This window comes from Pectinophora gossypiella, chromosome 10 (genome assembly GCF_024362695.1).
Source record: "Pectinophora gossypiella chromosome 10, ilPecGoss1.1, whole genome shotgun sequence".
NCBI classification, from domain to species: Eukaryota; Metazoa; Arthropoda; class Insecta; order Lepidoptera; family Gelechiidae; genus Pectinophora; species Pectinophora gossypiella.
Genome location: NC_065413.1, coordinates 902881 through 920763, shown reverse-complemented (window position 1 = coordinate 920763; position 17883 = coordinate 902881). Strand labels below are relative to the sequence as shown.

General features: G+C 37.6%; 1 protein-coding gene across 1 annotated transcript in view; it reads right to left on the bottom strand.

The window, feature by feature from the left end:
* Positions 1–17241, bottom strand: part of LOC126370291 (uncharacterized) — a 34678-nt gene extending 17437 nt beyond the window's left edge. Inside the window, exons 1-2 of the mRNA XM_050015139.1 lie at positions 17039–17241; positions 4702–5250 (exon numbers count right to left, since the gene is read on the bottom strand). Of these exons, the coding sequence (XP_049871096.1) occupies positions 4702–5250; positions 17039–17053 (564 nt within the window). The 5' untranslated portion in view covers positions 17054–17241. The remainder of the gene's footprint in view (positions 1–4701; positions 5251–17038) is intronic.
* Between the last annotated feature and the right edge of the window lie 642 nt (positions 17242–17883).

Sequence of the window (17883 nt, the reverse complement as noted above, 5' to 3'; positions counted from 1 at the left end):
TGTATCGATGTCTATAATGATCGAGATAGCTGTGTTTCTGAAAACTGCAATGAAGATAAATTAATAACTCATTGGTGCAAATTCGGTACCGATTGAGAAGCGGACCGATATACCACAGGACCACAGTGACTTTTTTAAACTATAGTGTAGCTATACCTCTATATTGGTTGTAACCCTACTTCCGCACCACGACGATGCAGATCCGTGTAAATACAAAAGGTTTCACTTCCCATAATACTAAAGTCAGGTCACGACCCGGATTAGAGCAATAAGAAGATCACAGAAATCCTATTAGTAGACCATGATGAGCTGGGAGATGAGACATATTATACACCTTGTGTAGGGACCTAAGTATATTCGGAATATTTTGAAACTCCTCAAATGTGTAATGTATTAAGTAAACGAAAACTTTACCTCTCGTGTAGGTAGGTAAGGAGTTCTTACAAATATCATAAAAAATATTGTATTATGTTGCTTTTAATAATATTTTTTTACATTTCATATTCGTTCAATCTCCTTAGTGTTTATAGTAATTACTATTTTTTATTCAACTTTTATTGTTGTGTATGTGTATCGATTGCCTTTTGTCTTTTTCCTCTCTCATTTTTGGTCGCGGTAGAATCGATTGTCGTAATACGTAACATTTCACTTTCGTTTAACAATTTATGTAAGTACTAGATTTAGTTTATTTTACCTTGTATATACAACAGCACATAGTTTTATACTACTACGCATTTTATTCCATCGACTATTTAGTTACAGAGAGAGTCATAAAATTAACCTGTCACTCAGAAACCTTTCCTATGCTACACAGAATAGAAGAAAAAGGTTGGAAAGGCCCTAACGCGTATTTTGTATTTAAATCGCTGTCGCCGGTTCAACCACACTCTCTTTTATTAAGTACTACTCCTGCAAACAGATAAGTACCTAACTACGATAGCTTCATTGCTTCTCAAATTCCATAGCCAATTTACCGGTAAGTAATGTATATTTTATGTGATATTACTTTTTGTTTGCAATATCATTACTTTTCGTATGATATTGCAAACAAAAGTATTTTTTTGATAAATAGCCGATCATACTGTTTTTAGCTTTCCTATGACAAGGAGGGATCTCCTTCTCCCTGCATTCTAGTCGATGTTTGATTTTAAACCCTGCAGGTTATAACGCTCAAGACGACCTTTTAATATACTTTTCTGGAGCTCCGTGTGTCGTAAAGTTTGCGGACGAGTGGAGTGCAAAGTTGAAGTATGAACTATTTGCTCATACTTGTATGACGCGCGTTTCGTGCTCACTTGGACCTTCCAACCTCTTTCTTCTATCTAATGAGTGTAAGCGAGACATGGTCTGTTTCTGCTCAAGCCGCAATAATACTTGAAAACCTGATTATATAATTACATATCTAATGTATGATCGCACCGTCATGCTTCAATAAAGTTCAATCAAAATGAAAAGTAGGTAGCTAAGTTAAAACCGGAATAGATTTTCCCGTCTAGGTTTTTTGTTGGGCAGTATTAAGTTATTAAAGTACTTTCAAAATCTAGGAACAAGATACTTAAATAAATTAATTATCAGTCTGTTTCCATTGTGCTTAATTCTTTGCTTTTTTTTTCATTAGTAAAACAAGAATAAAATGTGAATGGAACAATCAGCACGGTAACTATATCGCAGCGAATGTTATCTACGTAGATAGACGTCTCGTGCTTTTAGTCGACGCTGCTGTTGTTGCTATGCCGCGAAGGCAGCAATGCGCACGATAAGTACTTATGATGAAAATAAGTATGTATAATGAAGCACAAATTTTGAAAACCGAACAGCCTATTAAATGAAGAAGTTAATCAAGTTAAATAACAAAATCCCGCCAGTACTGGTACTGGCGCGCCACAACATTCATAGATACATACACTAAGGCTGTAATCCCTGACAGGGTAGTTTAATGGGGTAGTTAGGGCCACAAATAATCAAAGACAACTTGCAGCCACTACTGATGCGAAGTCCTAAGATGGACATGATGAACTTTATGGTAATAGGTGATCAGCCTATAACTCATAGGTGTAATGGTTCATCATGTTGGAGAGATAGGCATAACTATAAAAAACATTTTATTTTCCCATGATCTAAGCAGTTGAATGCATTTTTGCTTTTTTTTGAGGTCGGTTTAATTAATCTAATGCACACCTCAGACACTCCATACAAAAATATCATTCTTACCGTTGTCATGTAAATGAGAACGAGACAGATAATCCTCGCGACTTACGGCCAATTAGACTGAACTAAAACCCTGAGGCGAAGCCCAGAGGGGGTGAGGTAAATCCAGCTCGGCGCCCGATACGAATCGGTGCGGGGCGGAGAGTTACCATTCTATCATCATCATCAGCCCATTAACGTCCCCACTGCTGGGGCACGGGCCTTCCCTATGGATGGATAGGAAGATCGGGCCTTAAACCATCACGCGGGCCCAGCGCGGATTGATGGTTATTAACGACTGCTAATGCAGCCGGGACCAACGACTTAACGTGCCTTCCGAAGCACGGAGGAGCTCGAGATGAAAACTTTTTTTTGTGGTCACCCATCCTATGACTGGCCTTTGCGAAAGTTGCTTAACTTCAACAATCGCAGACCGAGCGCGAGCGCGTTTACCGCTGCGTCACCGAGCTCCTCGACTCTACCGTTCTATACGTAGTATTAATTCTACGTTCGAAGGTAACTTATCGTATAAAATTTCAATTTAATTTGTCAGTTTTAATAAGCCACTGCCAAATAAAGACGTCGTTGCACAAAGGTCATGAGAACATTGTTTGACATGTAGATCACGAATTGAGATTATATATCACGAATCACGAGTGAACTAGTTCAGTTTTTTATTAAATTAATGAGGATAACAATAAAACAGTTTTGCAACATCTGATTTTTAGGTAGTATTGTGTCCTTTTTAAGAGCATAATGAATACGCATTGAAACGAAACTCGCGCGCAATATAATTTTTTTTGGGGTTCCTTATAGTCAATAAGGAATCAGTTTTGACACCTGTCCGTCTATTTGTATGTCATGGTTCTTTTTTGTCCTTGTGTTTTATTTTTTCAAGTATCTAAATTAAGTGTAGTAGGAAAGTAATATACTTACTTACTTACTTAAAAAATAATGCTGACACTTACGTATTTTTTTTCCTTGAATGGCTTCGCCTTCGCATTTAGCCAGTCATCAAAATTAGGGAAACATGGATATAAAATTATCGGAAAGGACAAGGAAACGGATTAGTTTGGGATAATAATTATAATAATAAAAACATAATTACATATTTAAGGAGTTCAGTTTGACAGCTCAAAAATTAGTGCTGTCCGCTTACGATTAGTAGAAAAATAGAGCTAATTAACAGAACTATAAATCTTTTCTAATTAAAATAAAGTTGTAAGTATATGCCAGCATCGGCATTATTATTACGGAATATTATACGATTTTGATCGTGATCTTGTATGAAAATTAGTGTTTTATTTACATGTGGACGCATGCAAACCAAACCTACACGAGGGGTTTAATGCGCATGGCCGGAAATAGACTATAATTATCTACAACGAAAATTACTTAAAGAATTCGAATTAGGTTAAGTAATGCAAGTTAATTACAAATATCACAATGGCCTGGATTCCTGCAGACACCTCCTAATTTTATTTTATTTTCTGCCGAAAAGAAAAGGGACGGAAAATCGACAGGCACAATATTTATGGATGAAAATTGGGGTGTACGTCAATTGTAAGCAGACATTTAAACACCGTGTGGGTTGATGAGCTTACCCACTACGGCATAACGTGCTTTCCGATGCTCACAGAAACGTTACTTTCCGGACAATCAAATGATATTTTCTAACCAAATAAAGGTCAGTTTCACTAAGTTACTCCGACAATCATCCAACCAGGAATTGAACCCGGACCTGCAAGTTAAGTGGACGTCACTAATCTTGATAATCAATGTACTTGGCCGGGCAAGTAGCCGTAAGTTCCTTACTAAGCCTATGCACGCGAATATTAATTGAGTAGACATTCAAAGTTTCAAACTCCGCAAGTTCGGCCTTGGGGGCCGTATGGCAACAGAAAGGTTCCGGGTTCGTTTCCCGAAGATGCGGAAATGGTTAAGCTGCTTGATTGACTATGATAATTCTAGCCTTGAAAAAGGTTTTAGTTCAAAATAGATTTTGAGGTACCTATAGCAAATTGCAAAGCGCGATACCTTTACTTGCTTGGTCAATAAGTGTTTTCTGACAATTGTACAATGGATATTATCGTTTTAAGGTATTTTAGACTTAAGGCCTAAAGGCCATAATATTTCCTTTTATTTGGCTGAAACAACTAACAACCTATAAAGTAATAACCGTCATAAATATTTCCAAAGTGTCAACTAAATTAAAAATCATGAAAACAATGTAGAGATTAAGAGCTTCATCTCACTAAGACACCAATCTTATAAAGGGTAACACAGGTCCAGGTCCTCACCAGGTCGCGCAACCAATGTGTTGCCAGCAACCAAATCCCGAATAACTTCCCGCTGGTGGCGCAACCATGATCTCAGTTGGTGTCCCAGTGAGAAGACCATCTAGAACTTGTGACAATAGACTATCGTCTTCCCTGAATGGTCTATTGAACAGAACAGAATCTTAATTGTTAAGTGTAATTACTTATAACTAGTTAAAATAAACAATATACTCACAGGGACATCATAAGAGAATGTCTGAGGGTCATTGTCATTCTTATTGTAGTGAGATATGCTCAGTCTACTGGACTTTACAGCTCGTTCTTTCTGCCATTTATAAGGATCTCTATTCCTATCAGCATCATTGCTGTGCAAGCCTTTCAGTTCATAAGCAGTCATCAGCCCTTTAGGCTCCACATCATACTTGTTATAAGTACTCAAAACAATTGGTACTACCTTCAATTTGTTGCCAGTGAAAGCATCGACTCTTGTTGGATTTGGTATGAAGTTATCACCGTCAAAATTCGTAGGTTTGTACAGATTGGCTATGGCTCTGGCCCTTTCGTGTTCTGGTAGCTTAGTGTCTGGGTCATCTAAGTAAGCGACTAGGGCGTCATCGAGGTTCTTGTAAGTGTGATAGGCGTAATCCGGTTGTTTGGCTCCAGGTCCTGTGTCGTCGTATTTGTTCTCGACAGCGAATCTGATCTGGGCTGGTGAGGCTGCCGAGTACTTCAACGAGTTGTATGATATGCCACTTGCTGTTGATGCTAGGAGGATTAGTGGTACCTGTGGAAGGAGAAACATTTATGATTAATAATGTTTTATCTTGTTTTTCATTCATTTTAGGTTTAGTAGGAATGTATTTTTTTGTAGTACGGGTATAGAATAGAATAGAATAGAATAGAAAAAGTTTATTATAAAAGGACGCCACACACAAAAAAAAAGTCAACAACATCATATCAAATTTCCACTAAAACAATTACAAAAAAGCAAGACGGATGTTTGTCGAAATGACCATAAGGTGGTGGTGGACGTCCTGAGATAAAAGGGCCTCACTCAGCACAAGTCGCGGCGTGAACCACGACGCTGGTATTATGTGGACCCTGTTAGGTGACGCACGAACATCGTATTCCATAAACATGTGTTAATGGTGTGTATATTCAAATTCAATTCAAAAATATACATTATAATATATACCAAATTATTTTAATAGAATTAGAGTGTACATAGACAAATATTATCGCAAAGATGTATACGTAAATACTTAAGGTTAGAATAAAAAAGAAAGTTATTAATATAGGTAAAACTAGTAAACAAATGTAATAATATAAACAAATACGAATTCCATGAATGTGTATTGTGTAGTCTGTCTTAGTACCTATCTATCGCGCGCGCCGCACCCCGATTCTAGCTCGGTCGGTAAAGTAGTTTGGTTACTACTAGTACTTACTTATAAACAAAATATTTTTTTTCCCATTCGACCGCCGCGCTGCCGAACGGGCACGACGTGTTCCCAAAGTAAAGCGAAATTATAAATTTGTAATAGAATTGCGTATATTAATTAAAAAGAAAAAATAAAGTGAATCAACGGGTGGGGTGTAGGGACCGTATTTCACCATGGAGTAAAGAACTAGATGTCGCTAACCGCATAAGAGAAGGTCCAATGAGACCTCGCGACACTATTGACCGAGAATTAAAATCTCTCGGCATGTCATGAGAGCAACCTATAAAGGCTGCAGAAGATCGCGAGGAGTGGAAATCCGTTGTTCGATCATATATTCCAGCCGGGGACAATGGGATTAAAAGAAGAATTAAAGAAGAATTATGTTACGTGCTCATTACGAGTCGCTGTGTGGATATTAATATAACGTATTTTATCCTTTAGTATTTATAGGAAACTATTGTCATATCTACATGTAATGTCATATTTAATTATAATATATACGTCTGATATAAATGGGTATATGTATGTATATGTATGTATTGACCTTCAACAAGTTTATCCATGATAATTACGTTGAATAAATTATTCTGATTCTGATTCTGATTCTGTATGTATTTATATTTATATATTTCTTTACTTTTATTTGTTTTTTTTATTTATAGTATTTATTATTTTATACTAGATGTTGCACTGTCCCGCACCAAATTGTAATAATGTTTCCTATCCACTGGTTGCCTGGAAGAAATTGCTGCTTAGCAATAAGGCCGCCAGATTGTACTGTATCTATCTTCATCTGTGTGAATTTGTTTTGTATGTTTAGTATGGTAAAAACCGTAGTAGTATGTTCGAATATTTGATTTGATTTGATTGATTTGATTTGAAGAAGAAGACTCAGTCAATGATTTTAATTTCTAGCTTCTTTATCAATGTCAATAGTTTGAGCTGAATCGTTCAGTAAAGATGTGCTACATGTCTAAACAGTGCATGTTTAGCCATGTAGCACATCTTCACACCTGTACTGTGTGCGTCTGTAGTACTGAGCCTGTGCTGTGGTGAATAGTGGGAAAAAAGGTCGTAGTTCTAAATATGATTATGTAAATACACAACAGTTGATGTAGCCTTAAAGTTTGTAAATATTGGTAATAAAACATCACCAATCGCCTGAGAAACCCCAGTAAGTTACATGACATTGTTGATCGATCCCATTGATTTAGATTCAATCAACAATTAGGCTAAGAATGTATTCTATACGACATAATAATGAGTAAGTAGGTATGTATACTATAATTAAAATGTATTCACATTCTTCACATAGCGTAACATAACATAGCATCACGTCTGTATCCCCAAAGGGATAGCCAGAGGTGTACGGTTACACCCACTCCTATTCCTAATTCTATGGAATCGCCTTAATAAGGTGTTACGTTTTTATTACCTTACTAGGTAACTCTAAAAAAAAGAATGCCTTCAGCTGCTTACAATCTCGAATATGTCGTAAAAACCGACAGAGGGATTACGTTACACTATGGACTCTAAAACTCATATGGGCGATAGGCTCGTAACCTGTGACCATACGGTTTTTGGGGAATAAATCGAGTATCGAATTTTTAACCCTTAAAATAATCTAAATATCGATATCCCTATCGATACTATCGAGTAAGTAATGACCGTTAAATTAGGTATGTAATTGGCAGTCGGTGGATGCGGGCAGCGCAGGACCGATCGTCGTAGAGATCCTTGGGGGAGGCCTATGCCCAGCAGTGGGCGTCGTACGGTTGATGATGAATTGGCAGCCCTCAGACGTAACACACAGAGTTGCACGACGCACGTGTTGATAACATCAATGTGTAGTGTCTGTGTAAAACGAGGTTGTTTGTATGAAATGTCCGGGGTGTGGCGATTCTTCTACGATGAAGATTTTGTAGATCACTTACATACAAGTCAATATGACCTCGCCGACCGCATCACCATAAACCGCGTCGGAGCGCGGCGCGTGCGCGAGGTCGTGTTAGAATCGCCTAAGCTACTAGATTGCGGTTTGTTCAAAGTTCAAAGTGCTTTATTTGTAAGAATGTAGGTAAGTACAAAATGATCTTATAGCTAGGATGTCCGCCATATTCGACCTTATAATTCAGGTATACAAATTGAAATTATATATCATGCATTATCATGTCACATCAATTCAATAAATTAATATTATTAAGAATTATAATTAAATCTATAACTTAAGTCATCTAGTAAAATTTGACAAAAAAGAAAAAAAAAACAATTCATACAAAAACAATTACATTAAAAGTCATTATTATACATTTCATCAAAGTCAATTATAATAAAAAAAATAGAAAAAAATGTTTATGTTATATTAATTTGTAGAAAAATATTATAGAAAAAAAAAGATATTGTCCTAATTTAAATTAAAGTAAACTAATTAATAAATAAATTCTCTTAAATTGTATACACATTTATCCAACAAAAGCTTTTTTAATGCGATTTTAAATGAATTAAAAGGAAGTGCTCTGATTTCTTTCGGTATTTTATTATAGTATACAGTTGGTGCCATACATATGACACTCTTTCTCATTAGCGCTGTGTTAGCGTATGGTACACTCACCAGGTCATTGTCCCGTCGGTTACGTATTACATTTTCTGAGAGTTTGGGGAACAAACTAGGATTAGATTTCACAAACATTGCTATTTCTAATATGTATATTGATGAACAGGTCAGTATATTATATTTCTTAAAATATGGTTTACAACTTTGATCTGATGGTACTCCAAACATTGACCTCACGCACTTTTTTTGTTTCTTAAATACTAAATCGATAATCGATAAAAAATAAATTGTTGTTTTCGTTAATATTTTCATTATGTTGTGTCTAGCCAGATGACCAATCCATCATACTAGTTAGGCAACGTTAGCAGATTTATTAGACGTTTGGCATTAATTTTCGCAACTCTTGTTAGACCACCGGTTTTTATTGACAAGCTGTGTGTGTATGTATGTGAAGTGTAAAATTAGTACGTATAGTAGCAATATTTTATAACAATAAATAAATAAAATTATTATTATTGCGTATGGTAGACAAAAATAAAATATCTTTATCCAGCTTAAGCTCCCCTAACCAAGTCTCTGCCGCATTCGTCACACAATGCAGCCCGGCTATGCCACCTGGGAACCGGTGCAGAGGGCACTCGTTCACTATGTGAGATAGGGTTTGATCCGGGTGACCACATTCACAGTATGACGACTCCTTTAAGCCCCATTTATGTAGGTGATGGTTTGACTTTCCATGGTTGGTCCTACACCGGTTCAGTCGCGTCCAGATTTTTCGTATGGAGTCAGAGCCCGGGACCCTCCGCGAGGGATCCTGAATAAGGTCCGAATTTGTTACGTCGAACATGTTCCACTCCAGCCTCCACATTTCTTCCACACTGAATTGATTTTTTATGCGATCGTCATTCCAGATCGGAATAAATAAAATGATAACATACTATAAGATGGATAGGACTCGTATCAACAAGACTTGGCTACTTGGACTTGTGTGTTGTGGGTGTATTAACAAGTGGGTGGTAGTGGTGGCTGGTAATCCACCTCACAACCCACACGATAGAAGAACATGTGGCTAAAAATTACTTTGTGTCTCTGCCCACGTTTTTTGGCGGGAACGTGAATGACATGGTTGCTTTCTTCATTGAATAATCTAAATAATTAATACGATGAGTGTTTTGTGGTTAATGATCGCATTAAGTTAGTCGGAAAATATTCGCGATTGTGTTGTTATACCGAAATATTCCATAAACAAACCTATATATTTTGGCTTCGTGGCAAGAAGCCGCTTCATAACTCAAAAGTTTATGCCAACTTTTGAGCTAATTCGTTTGGGGTTTGGAGTCTCCTCCGAGGATGGGGGCTTAGGTTTTATTATTCATCGTCACCACCTTTAATTATTTCATTAAACATCATCAAGAAAAAATACATAAGACTTGGCTGTATAGCCATAGTTCCCTTTGCCCTTCGTGGAAACGGCCCACCTATGAGCCTATGTACCTAGGTAAGTATATGTTAGAATGTGAACGTCCCTATAACATTGTGTGATGTTAAGTAATAGTAACGTTTCGGTGTTACTGGGTGTTTGTGTTATGCTAATTAGTTTTCACTTGTTATGAGACTAGTTTTACTACTCTATGTAACATGTCAATTACAGATAGTGCTTTCAATTGAGGATTATGCATTATTTTGGGTTGAGGCATATACTGCGGGGGGTCACCGCGGGGCGGGGGGACGTATAAGAGAGGTGAAGTAGTGTAAACAATGTGTAATCGTTTTAAATTACGTGTTCTAGCCAATTCTTCTTCTATCGTGTGGGTTGTGGGGTGGATTACCGACATGGTCAACCCTAGAGTCAAGGTTGTTATTGAGACGCCAAAAGCCCCTGACATGACTCAGGTAACGACTACGTACTTGCATCTGTAAGTAGTAACCGGGACCAACATGCCTTCCGAAGCACAGATCATGCAATGTCCTCACCAAATCAGGGCTCACAAAGTGATTTTTCTGATAATATTATGTTCTCCCCGGGATTCAAACCGAGACCTATGGATCGTGAGCCCAACGCTCAACCACTGGACAACGGAGGCCGTTTCTAGCCAGTAAATACAGTTTTAAAGATGCTTCATTGCTTCTCAAGGTAATACAGCTCACAGAGTAACAATACGCTTGCCCAGTCAAGCGGACAACGTACCTTCACGTCCATTGCATTGTTTCGCATCCTTTATTTAAGCGCTCTACAAAATTTGTACATAACTATTCGTTTTAGATAAAGACAATGGAATCTATTCATCGCGGTGCATACAATTTATTACTACATTTGTTGAGATGAATAGATATTCTTCTTTTTCTTATCTTGTGGGTTATGAGGTGTATTACCAACACTAGGGTTGTCAGGGTTATTATTGAGCCGCCAAATGCCCCTACATGGCTCATGTAACGACTACATACTTACATCAGTAAGTAGTAAGCGAGACCAACAGTTTAACGTGCCTTCCGAAGCACGGTTTATCTTACTGTCGGACAATCACGTGATCAGCCTGTAATGTCCTAATCAAACTAGGGATCACAAAATGATTTTAGTGATATGTCCCCACCGGGATTCGAACCCGGAACCTCCGGATCGAGAGATCGCTCAACTACTGGACCACAGAGGCCGTTCAAGGCCGGGCAAATAGATATTGATGTTCTTCTTTTTCACTGTATTGCAATTGAGAAATATAAATGTGTTCAACTATGTCTTGTATGTATAAGGCGTCGGCACACCAAAAGCTGAAGCTGGTAAGGAATAGCGCGGGGCAGTTTCATTTCAACGCGGGCCCGCGTTTTCTCTTTATCTTTCTCTCTTTCTCTCTCTCTCTCTCTCTCTCTCCCCTTGGCATTTATTATTCCGATCTGATGGTCACACACAATGCAGCTCGGCTATACCACCTGGGAACCGGTGCAGAGGGGACTCGTTCACTATGTGAGATATGGTTTGGTCCGGGTGACCACGCACGGATGCAGCAGAGACTTGGTTAAGGGAGCTTAAGCTGGATATTTGATCCAAGCAGGATATTTGTCTGCCATACGCAATAATAATAATAATCTGATGGTGGGGTCGGCCTTCTTCGTATTTTTCTTCCACTTTGCTCTATCGGACGTGTCTTTCTCGGAGACATTGGACCTGTGCTCACAAGACCTCTTTACATATAAACGCGTTCTGTTGTCATATTTTAATCGCCGTACAATATTCTCTCACGTGTGTTCTTGTCTTAGAAATCAAAAAGACATTTACGCGCTAATTCGATGATTTATTTTATGTGAATCGATGCTGCACGCTGAATTGTGCTGCCTCCGTCGCGCCGCGTCGCGTCTGCGCTGCTACTGCTTTTAATGTTGCGAAGCCTTTATCATCTTGAGCGGGCTAGGGCATTATACCCTCTAAAACTACCTGTACAATGGAGTAATCTACCATAACATTTGGTCCATAATTCTCTCCCTGATAAGATTTTGGGCATGTGTTGACGTTATCATTTTCTAGCTACACTTTAGCCATATAAGATATAACAGACATGTGCAACTTTTATCTTTGTTTTTGGGTATAAATGACACACCCAGACACTACACATCTTCCACTCATTATTATTCTGATCAAAATAAAGAGAAGCAATATAGGTAGCTGCATAATTCTATAAGTACATAATTCGATCCAGATATCAAGCAATAATTATTATTAATTTTATATGTCCCTCTGCCATTACATTATATTTTTGAATAATTTTGTATCCAAGCAATGAAAAAATAGGTAATTATCACGTTTAATCTCTAGCTTGGAAAGTCGCTCATTCGTAATAATTCTATCAGAATCAGCGACCCTGGGGCCGCAGCCGCGGGACTTCTTTCGTGGTGCGGACTATTTTTTTTACCTTTTTTTTGTAAACCTGGTGGGTAAATTGTCTTTAATCTTCTCTTTTGTAATAAAGCGGTAGCATTAATCGACTTACTTGATTAATATCTATAGAAATAATCGATCGTTAAAACGTTACAATGGTTAATTCATACTTGTTTTGTAATTTTCATAATAGATTTATTGCCGTGATGTAAGTAGATAGTTATGTTCGATGAATGTGGACTTGTCTCTTTATGAATGATAATGAATGAACAGTTAAATGATTGAGTCATTTTTGCAATCTGATAAGTCACTATAGCGTTTTATTCAGTTGACTTATCTATGGATCTGTCCATTGATAAATCGATTATGACCGCATTCTTAAAACAGCAAACAAAAGTTTCTTAATAGTGATGACCATTCTATATTAGGTCGTAGGTAGGTAGTTTGGTCGTCTGACAAAGAGCAACACTGGGGGGATTTTGCCATACGCAGGCGTTTCCCTCTGCGAACCTATATGACCCCGGGACAGTTTATAAAAAGTAGTTGCAGTCAAAATTAGTGGTCCCAATTTTTACTTGAATTTATGCCCATTATATTTCCTCAATTTTACCTGACATTTCATCAATTAACATTTCCTCCACTATTTTTTTTTTAATTTTTTTTTTTTGTTTGAGCGGGTTGGTAATTCACCTCACAATCCACACGATAGACTCCATTTTTGCCAATTTTGTAACTATCTTTTTTATCATATTTTGATCCTGATTTCCCTGAACGAATTTTTGAATTTATCGATAGACGTCTCACATCTTCCCGCCCCGGGAAAAGTGGCAGAAAATGTTGTATTGGCAACTAAGGCCATGGCTACTCCTCTTCGGTCCGTGTAGATATTCAGACGACATCATCATCACCAGCCCATTAACGTCCCCACTGCTGGGGCACGGGCCTTCCTAATGGATGGATAGGGAGATCGGGCCTTAAACCATCACGCGGGCCCAGTGCGGATTGATGGTTATTAACGACTGCTAAACGACCACACAAGACGACATATATAACTATTATATATTGGTTATACATTGGATTTATATATTGGTTAGATGACATAATCGTCTGAATATCAGATCCGAGATTTCTAAATGCCGTTTTACAAATTTTTGTCATGTGCTCCGCGAATGGCAACTGTTTAGTAACAATAACTCCTATGTCGCGCATTTTGACAACTCGTGACAATTTATCTCCCTCTATCTTGTACTCATACAGTTGAGCATGCACTGCCTTCGTACAAGACATTAAAATAATACAATTTATCTACATTAAAATAAAAGTTTATTTTTATTACTCCATTTCACTATGTAATGAAAGTATAATATGAAACTACTTTATTCTTGATTGAAGACCCTCAATCTTCAATCTTTTTAATTTCCATATGTAATTTCAGGTCATCTACAAAGCGTAAACATTTAATTTCAAAACAGACGGGGACCGAGTAGGCTGGAACTGAATATGAATTATGGGTGTAAGTTATATATGTTACTATAATCATCTTGATATTTACGACACCATCAAAACCGGTAAGACCTACTTATTAATTATGTAGAGACATTTACCATTTATCATATTACAACATAGCCGAAGTAAATAAAAGTAGAACGAAAGTATCCGATTAATATAAACAAAATGTTATGAAATGGAAAATGTAAAGATGTTCAGAGTACCAACCTAAGTAAAAAAGTGGTCTTGTTTTTCGAAAACCGGTCTCTTTGAAATCTTTTTTTTTTTACCAGCTGTGCGCAATGACCGAGTAACCTCCTTGGAAACTATCGTGTAACGTTCGAATGTAAATACTGGATGTAAGCATTTAAATATTATATTAGCATACTAACAGCCACCCGCAGTGGAGCAGCGTGGTGGAATTGCTCCATACCCCCTTTGGTTGACAGAGGGCAGCCCTGTGCCTAGCAGTGGGACGTATATAGGCTGTTTATGTTAAGTATACTAATAGTGGAGATGATGTTAGAAAAGTTTCAGTACGATCTACTCGGAACCGGCGTGCGTTTATGAAACGATTGATGAATGTGCTTAACTTAAGCTCACGACTCTCACATCCAACGTAAGATGAACTGAGCACCCACGCTTCACCTGACCTCTTTGATGGTGTCATTTGGGGTCTTACTTGAGTGATACAATTATCAAGATCAATTTTATTATTCTCTCTCTCTTTATTTTAGAGCTGCGCTCTTGTCGGTGGAGTAATCGCCTCCATTTTCATTACTCCATAGATAGTGCGTGTAGAATGATGGTTGCCCCAATCGCCTTAAGCTGATAGCTTGAGCTGTAGGCCATCTACGGGGTCCACAGGTGGCGGATAGTGGAACGGCCATCAGATATGATGGTGAGCTACGAATATAAAAATAAGCAGTCCCCGACCAAACAGCGAGAACGTAGTGGGTAGCTCCCTGGGACGGGCTAACCTATAAAATGCTACTTAGGTTCTATGACGATCTTGTGACGTAGCGAGTAGGCGCCGCTACTTCAAAAGCGTACCCCTGATTCCAGGCAGCAGCGGTAACTGTACTGGTTGGAGGCCGAGGACATGGATTCTGGTAGGGCTCTAGCTAGAACATCACTGATTGAGAAATTGGTCGGTGTACTGCGGAATTGTAATATTAATTACTCCCAAAACAGTACCAATGACCCTACAATGCCGCATGCCCATACGTGCTTGTTTATAAAAAAAATATATCAATGCTTTTCCTGCAGCCACACCTTCTCCTATCAAGGGTATTATGTAATTTACAAGTTATTTATATATAATAACGGACTTTCCTGGCTACGTTCCTGAAAAACAATATAGGTGTCGTTGTACAGATTTAACGCGATAATTACCTATCATTGCTCTGGTACAAAATTATTCAAAAACTAGTTGGAAACCACCCTATTATTCAAAAACACAAATTGTTGCTTGATATCTGGATCATATTATGTTGCTACCTAATGTAGACGACAGGTCGACATGGCAATTCTCTAGTGACGTGACGTTTTCAATATCGATATATTTTTATTATGTATGTAACAAAATGTGAATAAAATAATACCACGTTTTCATTTAAGTTAATATTTATTCATCTGAATCATCTAACGTCCGATTGACAGAAATTTTGTAACAATTATTTTTCCGTTCAATGTCACAATTTTCTAACACTTTTCTAGCTAGATCTCGAGCTTGAGAGTGAATTATTGTTTTTTTTTGCTTGAACACGCGACGAAGATGCAACCGTAGCCATTTTTAAAACACAATAGTAATAAATTATGTGAGCGAGATTATAATCGATAAACGCGGTCGATACGGACTCGTGCGACACTAAGACTAAGACGCCGCGGGGACTGTGCGGGTGTGCGGGGCGACCCCGCCTCCGCGGCTCACCTCATGCCCCGATTGCCATGTCAACCTGTCGTCAACAGTATATTGCTTCTCTTTATTTTGATCAGAATAATAATGGGTGGAAGATGTCTTGTGCCTTGGTGAGATAACAAGGTCATCATTTATACCCAAAAACAAAGATGCATAACTGTCTGCTATTCATGCAAATTAGAAGGTTGAACGAAGGCAACCCTGTAACATACAGTCATGAGCAATATAATGTACCCACTTTAGGACTCTGTCGCACTAACATATTTGAAATTTAGTGCGACTTACAGTTCAATTTGTCAAAAAAGTTAATGTGATATGGTAACAAAGTGTATACATATTAATGCTCGTGACCGTACAGCGCCATCTATGTTATTTGAAAGTCCCTCATTATCAGATACAGACAGATATATGCATACATACATATAATAAATACAATTGATTAAATACTCAGGTCTGTAAGTCTTAAATTTATTTTTTGAATTTATTGACCACAATCTCACCTGATGGTAAGTGATGATATGGTCGAGGGTGTAACATGCTTACCTAGAAAGTGCCTATTTACTTTTGCACTTGTTTTAAGTAGTACCTACTTAAATTAGTTTTTCTTCTTTCTCTCGTATGGCCAACCTTATCAACCCTGGTGACAGAGTCACTACTGAGCCGCAAAAGGTCCTTGACAAGGCTCATATGACTACATACTAAAGTTAAAAAATGCCGGGACCGACGCTTAACGTGCCCTCCGAAGCACGGATCATCTTACTTCCGGGCAATCAGATGGTCGGCCTGCAATGTCATAGGCATACTTGGAATCACAAAGTGACTTTTTTTGTGATAGGTCCTCACCGGAAATCGAACCTGGGACCTCCAGATCAAGACCCAACGCTCTAACCGCTAAACTACCGAGGCCGTAAATGATTCTGATTCTACTTAATTTTAAGGATTTTAATCAGTTTACTTTTTTATTGTTAGCTCATTGACCTATTAAAGTAAATTAATGCACATATCGCTATTTTGTAACTTTTCGTCACACTTTCTGAGTGTTCATGTTTGCGGTAGTTAACAGATCAATGGAATAGCTACCTCTACTGGTGATGACGTGACCACAATATTACCTGATGGTAAGTGACAACAACAATGTGGTTTAAAGTAGAACGCGCTACCCCAGTAAATATCTCAAGAGCATTTTTATGACAACTACTTAATATGTATTTTTGAGGTTATCTTTACCAAAAAATAATTTAAAATAGAGCATAAACTCTTAATTTAAAAATAAAATAATTTATTAAAATGATTACTCACCACGTATCGTAACATTTTAAAGTATTTAAAAAACCAACGGCACACAAAACACAATCAGTCAATCACTTAGTTTAAAATAATTTTCTAAAAAAGAGATGTCCACATTTTAAAAAACAAAATAAAAAAGTTAAAAGTGCAAACTGCCGCGCGATCGATATAAAGTTTGATTTAAATTCAAATAACGAACGCGAGCGGTTGGCGCGAAAGTTGCTAGCAGAATGACCGGCCGACCATTGCCAGTTAATTAATTATGACTATTATAACACATAACAATATCTTAGACAAAATATTTATAGAAATGTCCTAGAAGTTATCGTTGTATTATTCAATACAATGGATTTTGAATGTGCCATATTGCGTATTATTCGGCCTACTGGTTAGAAAAACACTAGGTAAGTAAGTATTATAATTTTTGGTTCCTGTTTATAAAACGGTCGTCGGAACTAGGAATTTAAAGTACGAAGATATCATTTGTATTTGCAGTCAAGTTATAAAACTTTACAAATCGATTGAAAGTGTAATGTAGCCCACGTAATTTTCTAGTAAATAAGATGTGCACTTATCTTTTACATCACGTAAGTATTGGTACTGTATTGATTGTGTGTATACGAGTATTGGGGCGGAAGGCAAGTGGGAAACCACTGCCCTATTTTTCCCTAAAAAAGTAGCATGAAGAATGTTACACCGACACGAGCGTGGCTCTTAAATTAGTGATGTGAAGTATTGGTACTAGTTCCTATATGAATGCTATGATCAATCACGGATACTTTTTCTTTTTTCTCTATATTTTTTTTTATTTAAGTAGGTAAGGGGCCATTTTTTTGTTCATTGAGTCCTGTCCGCAG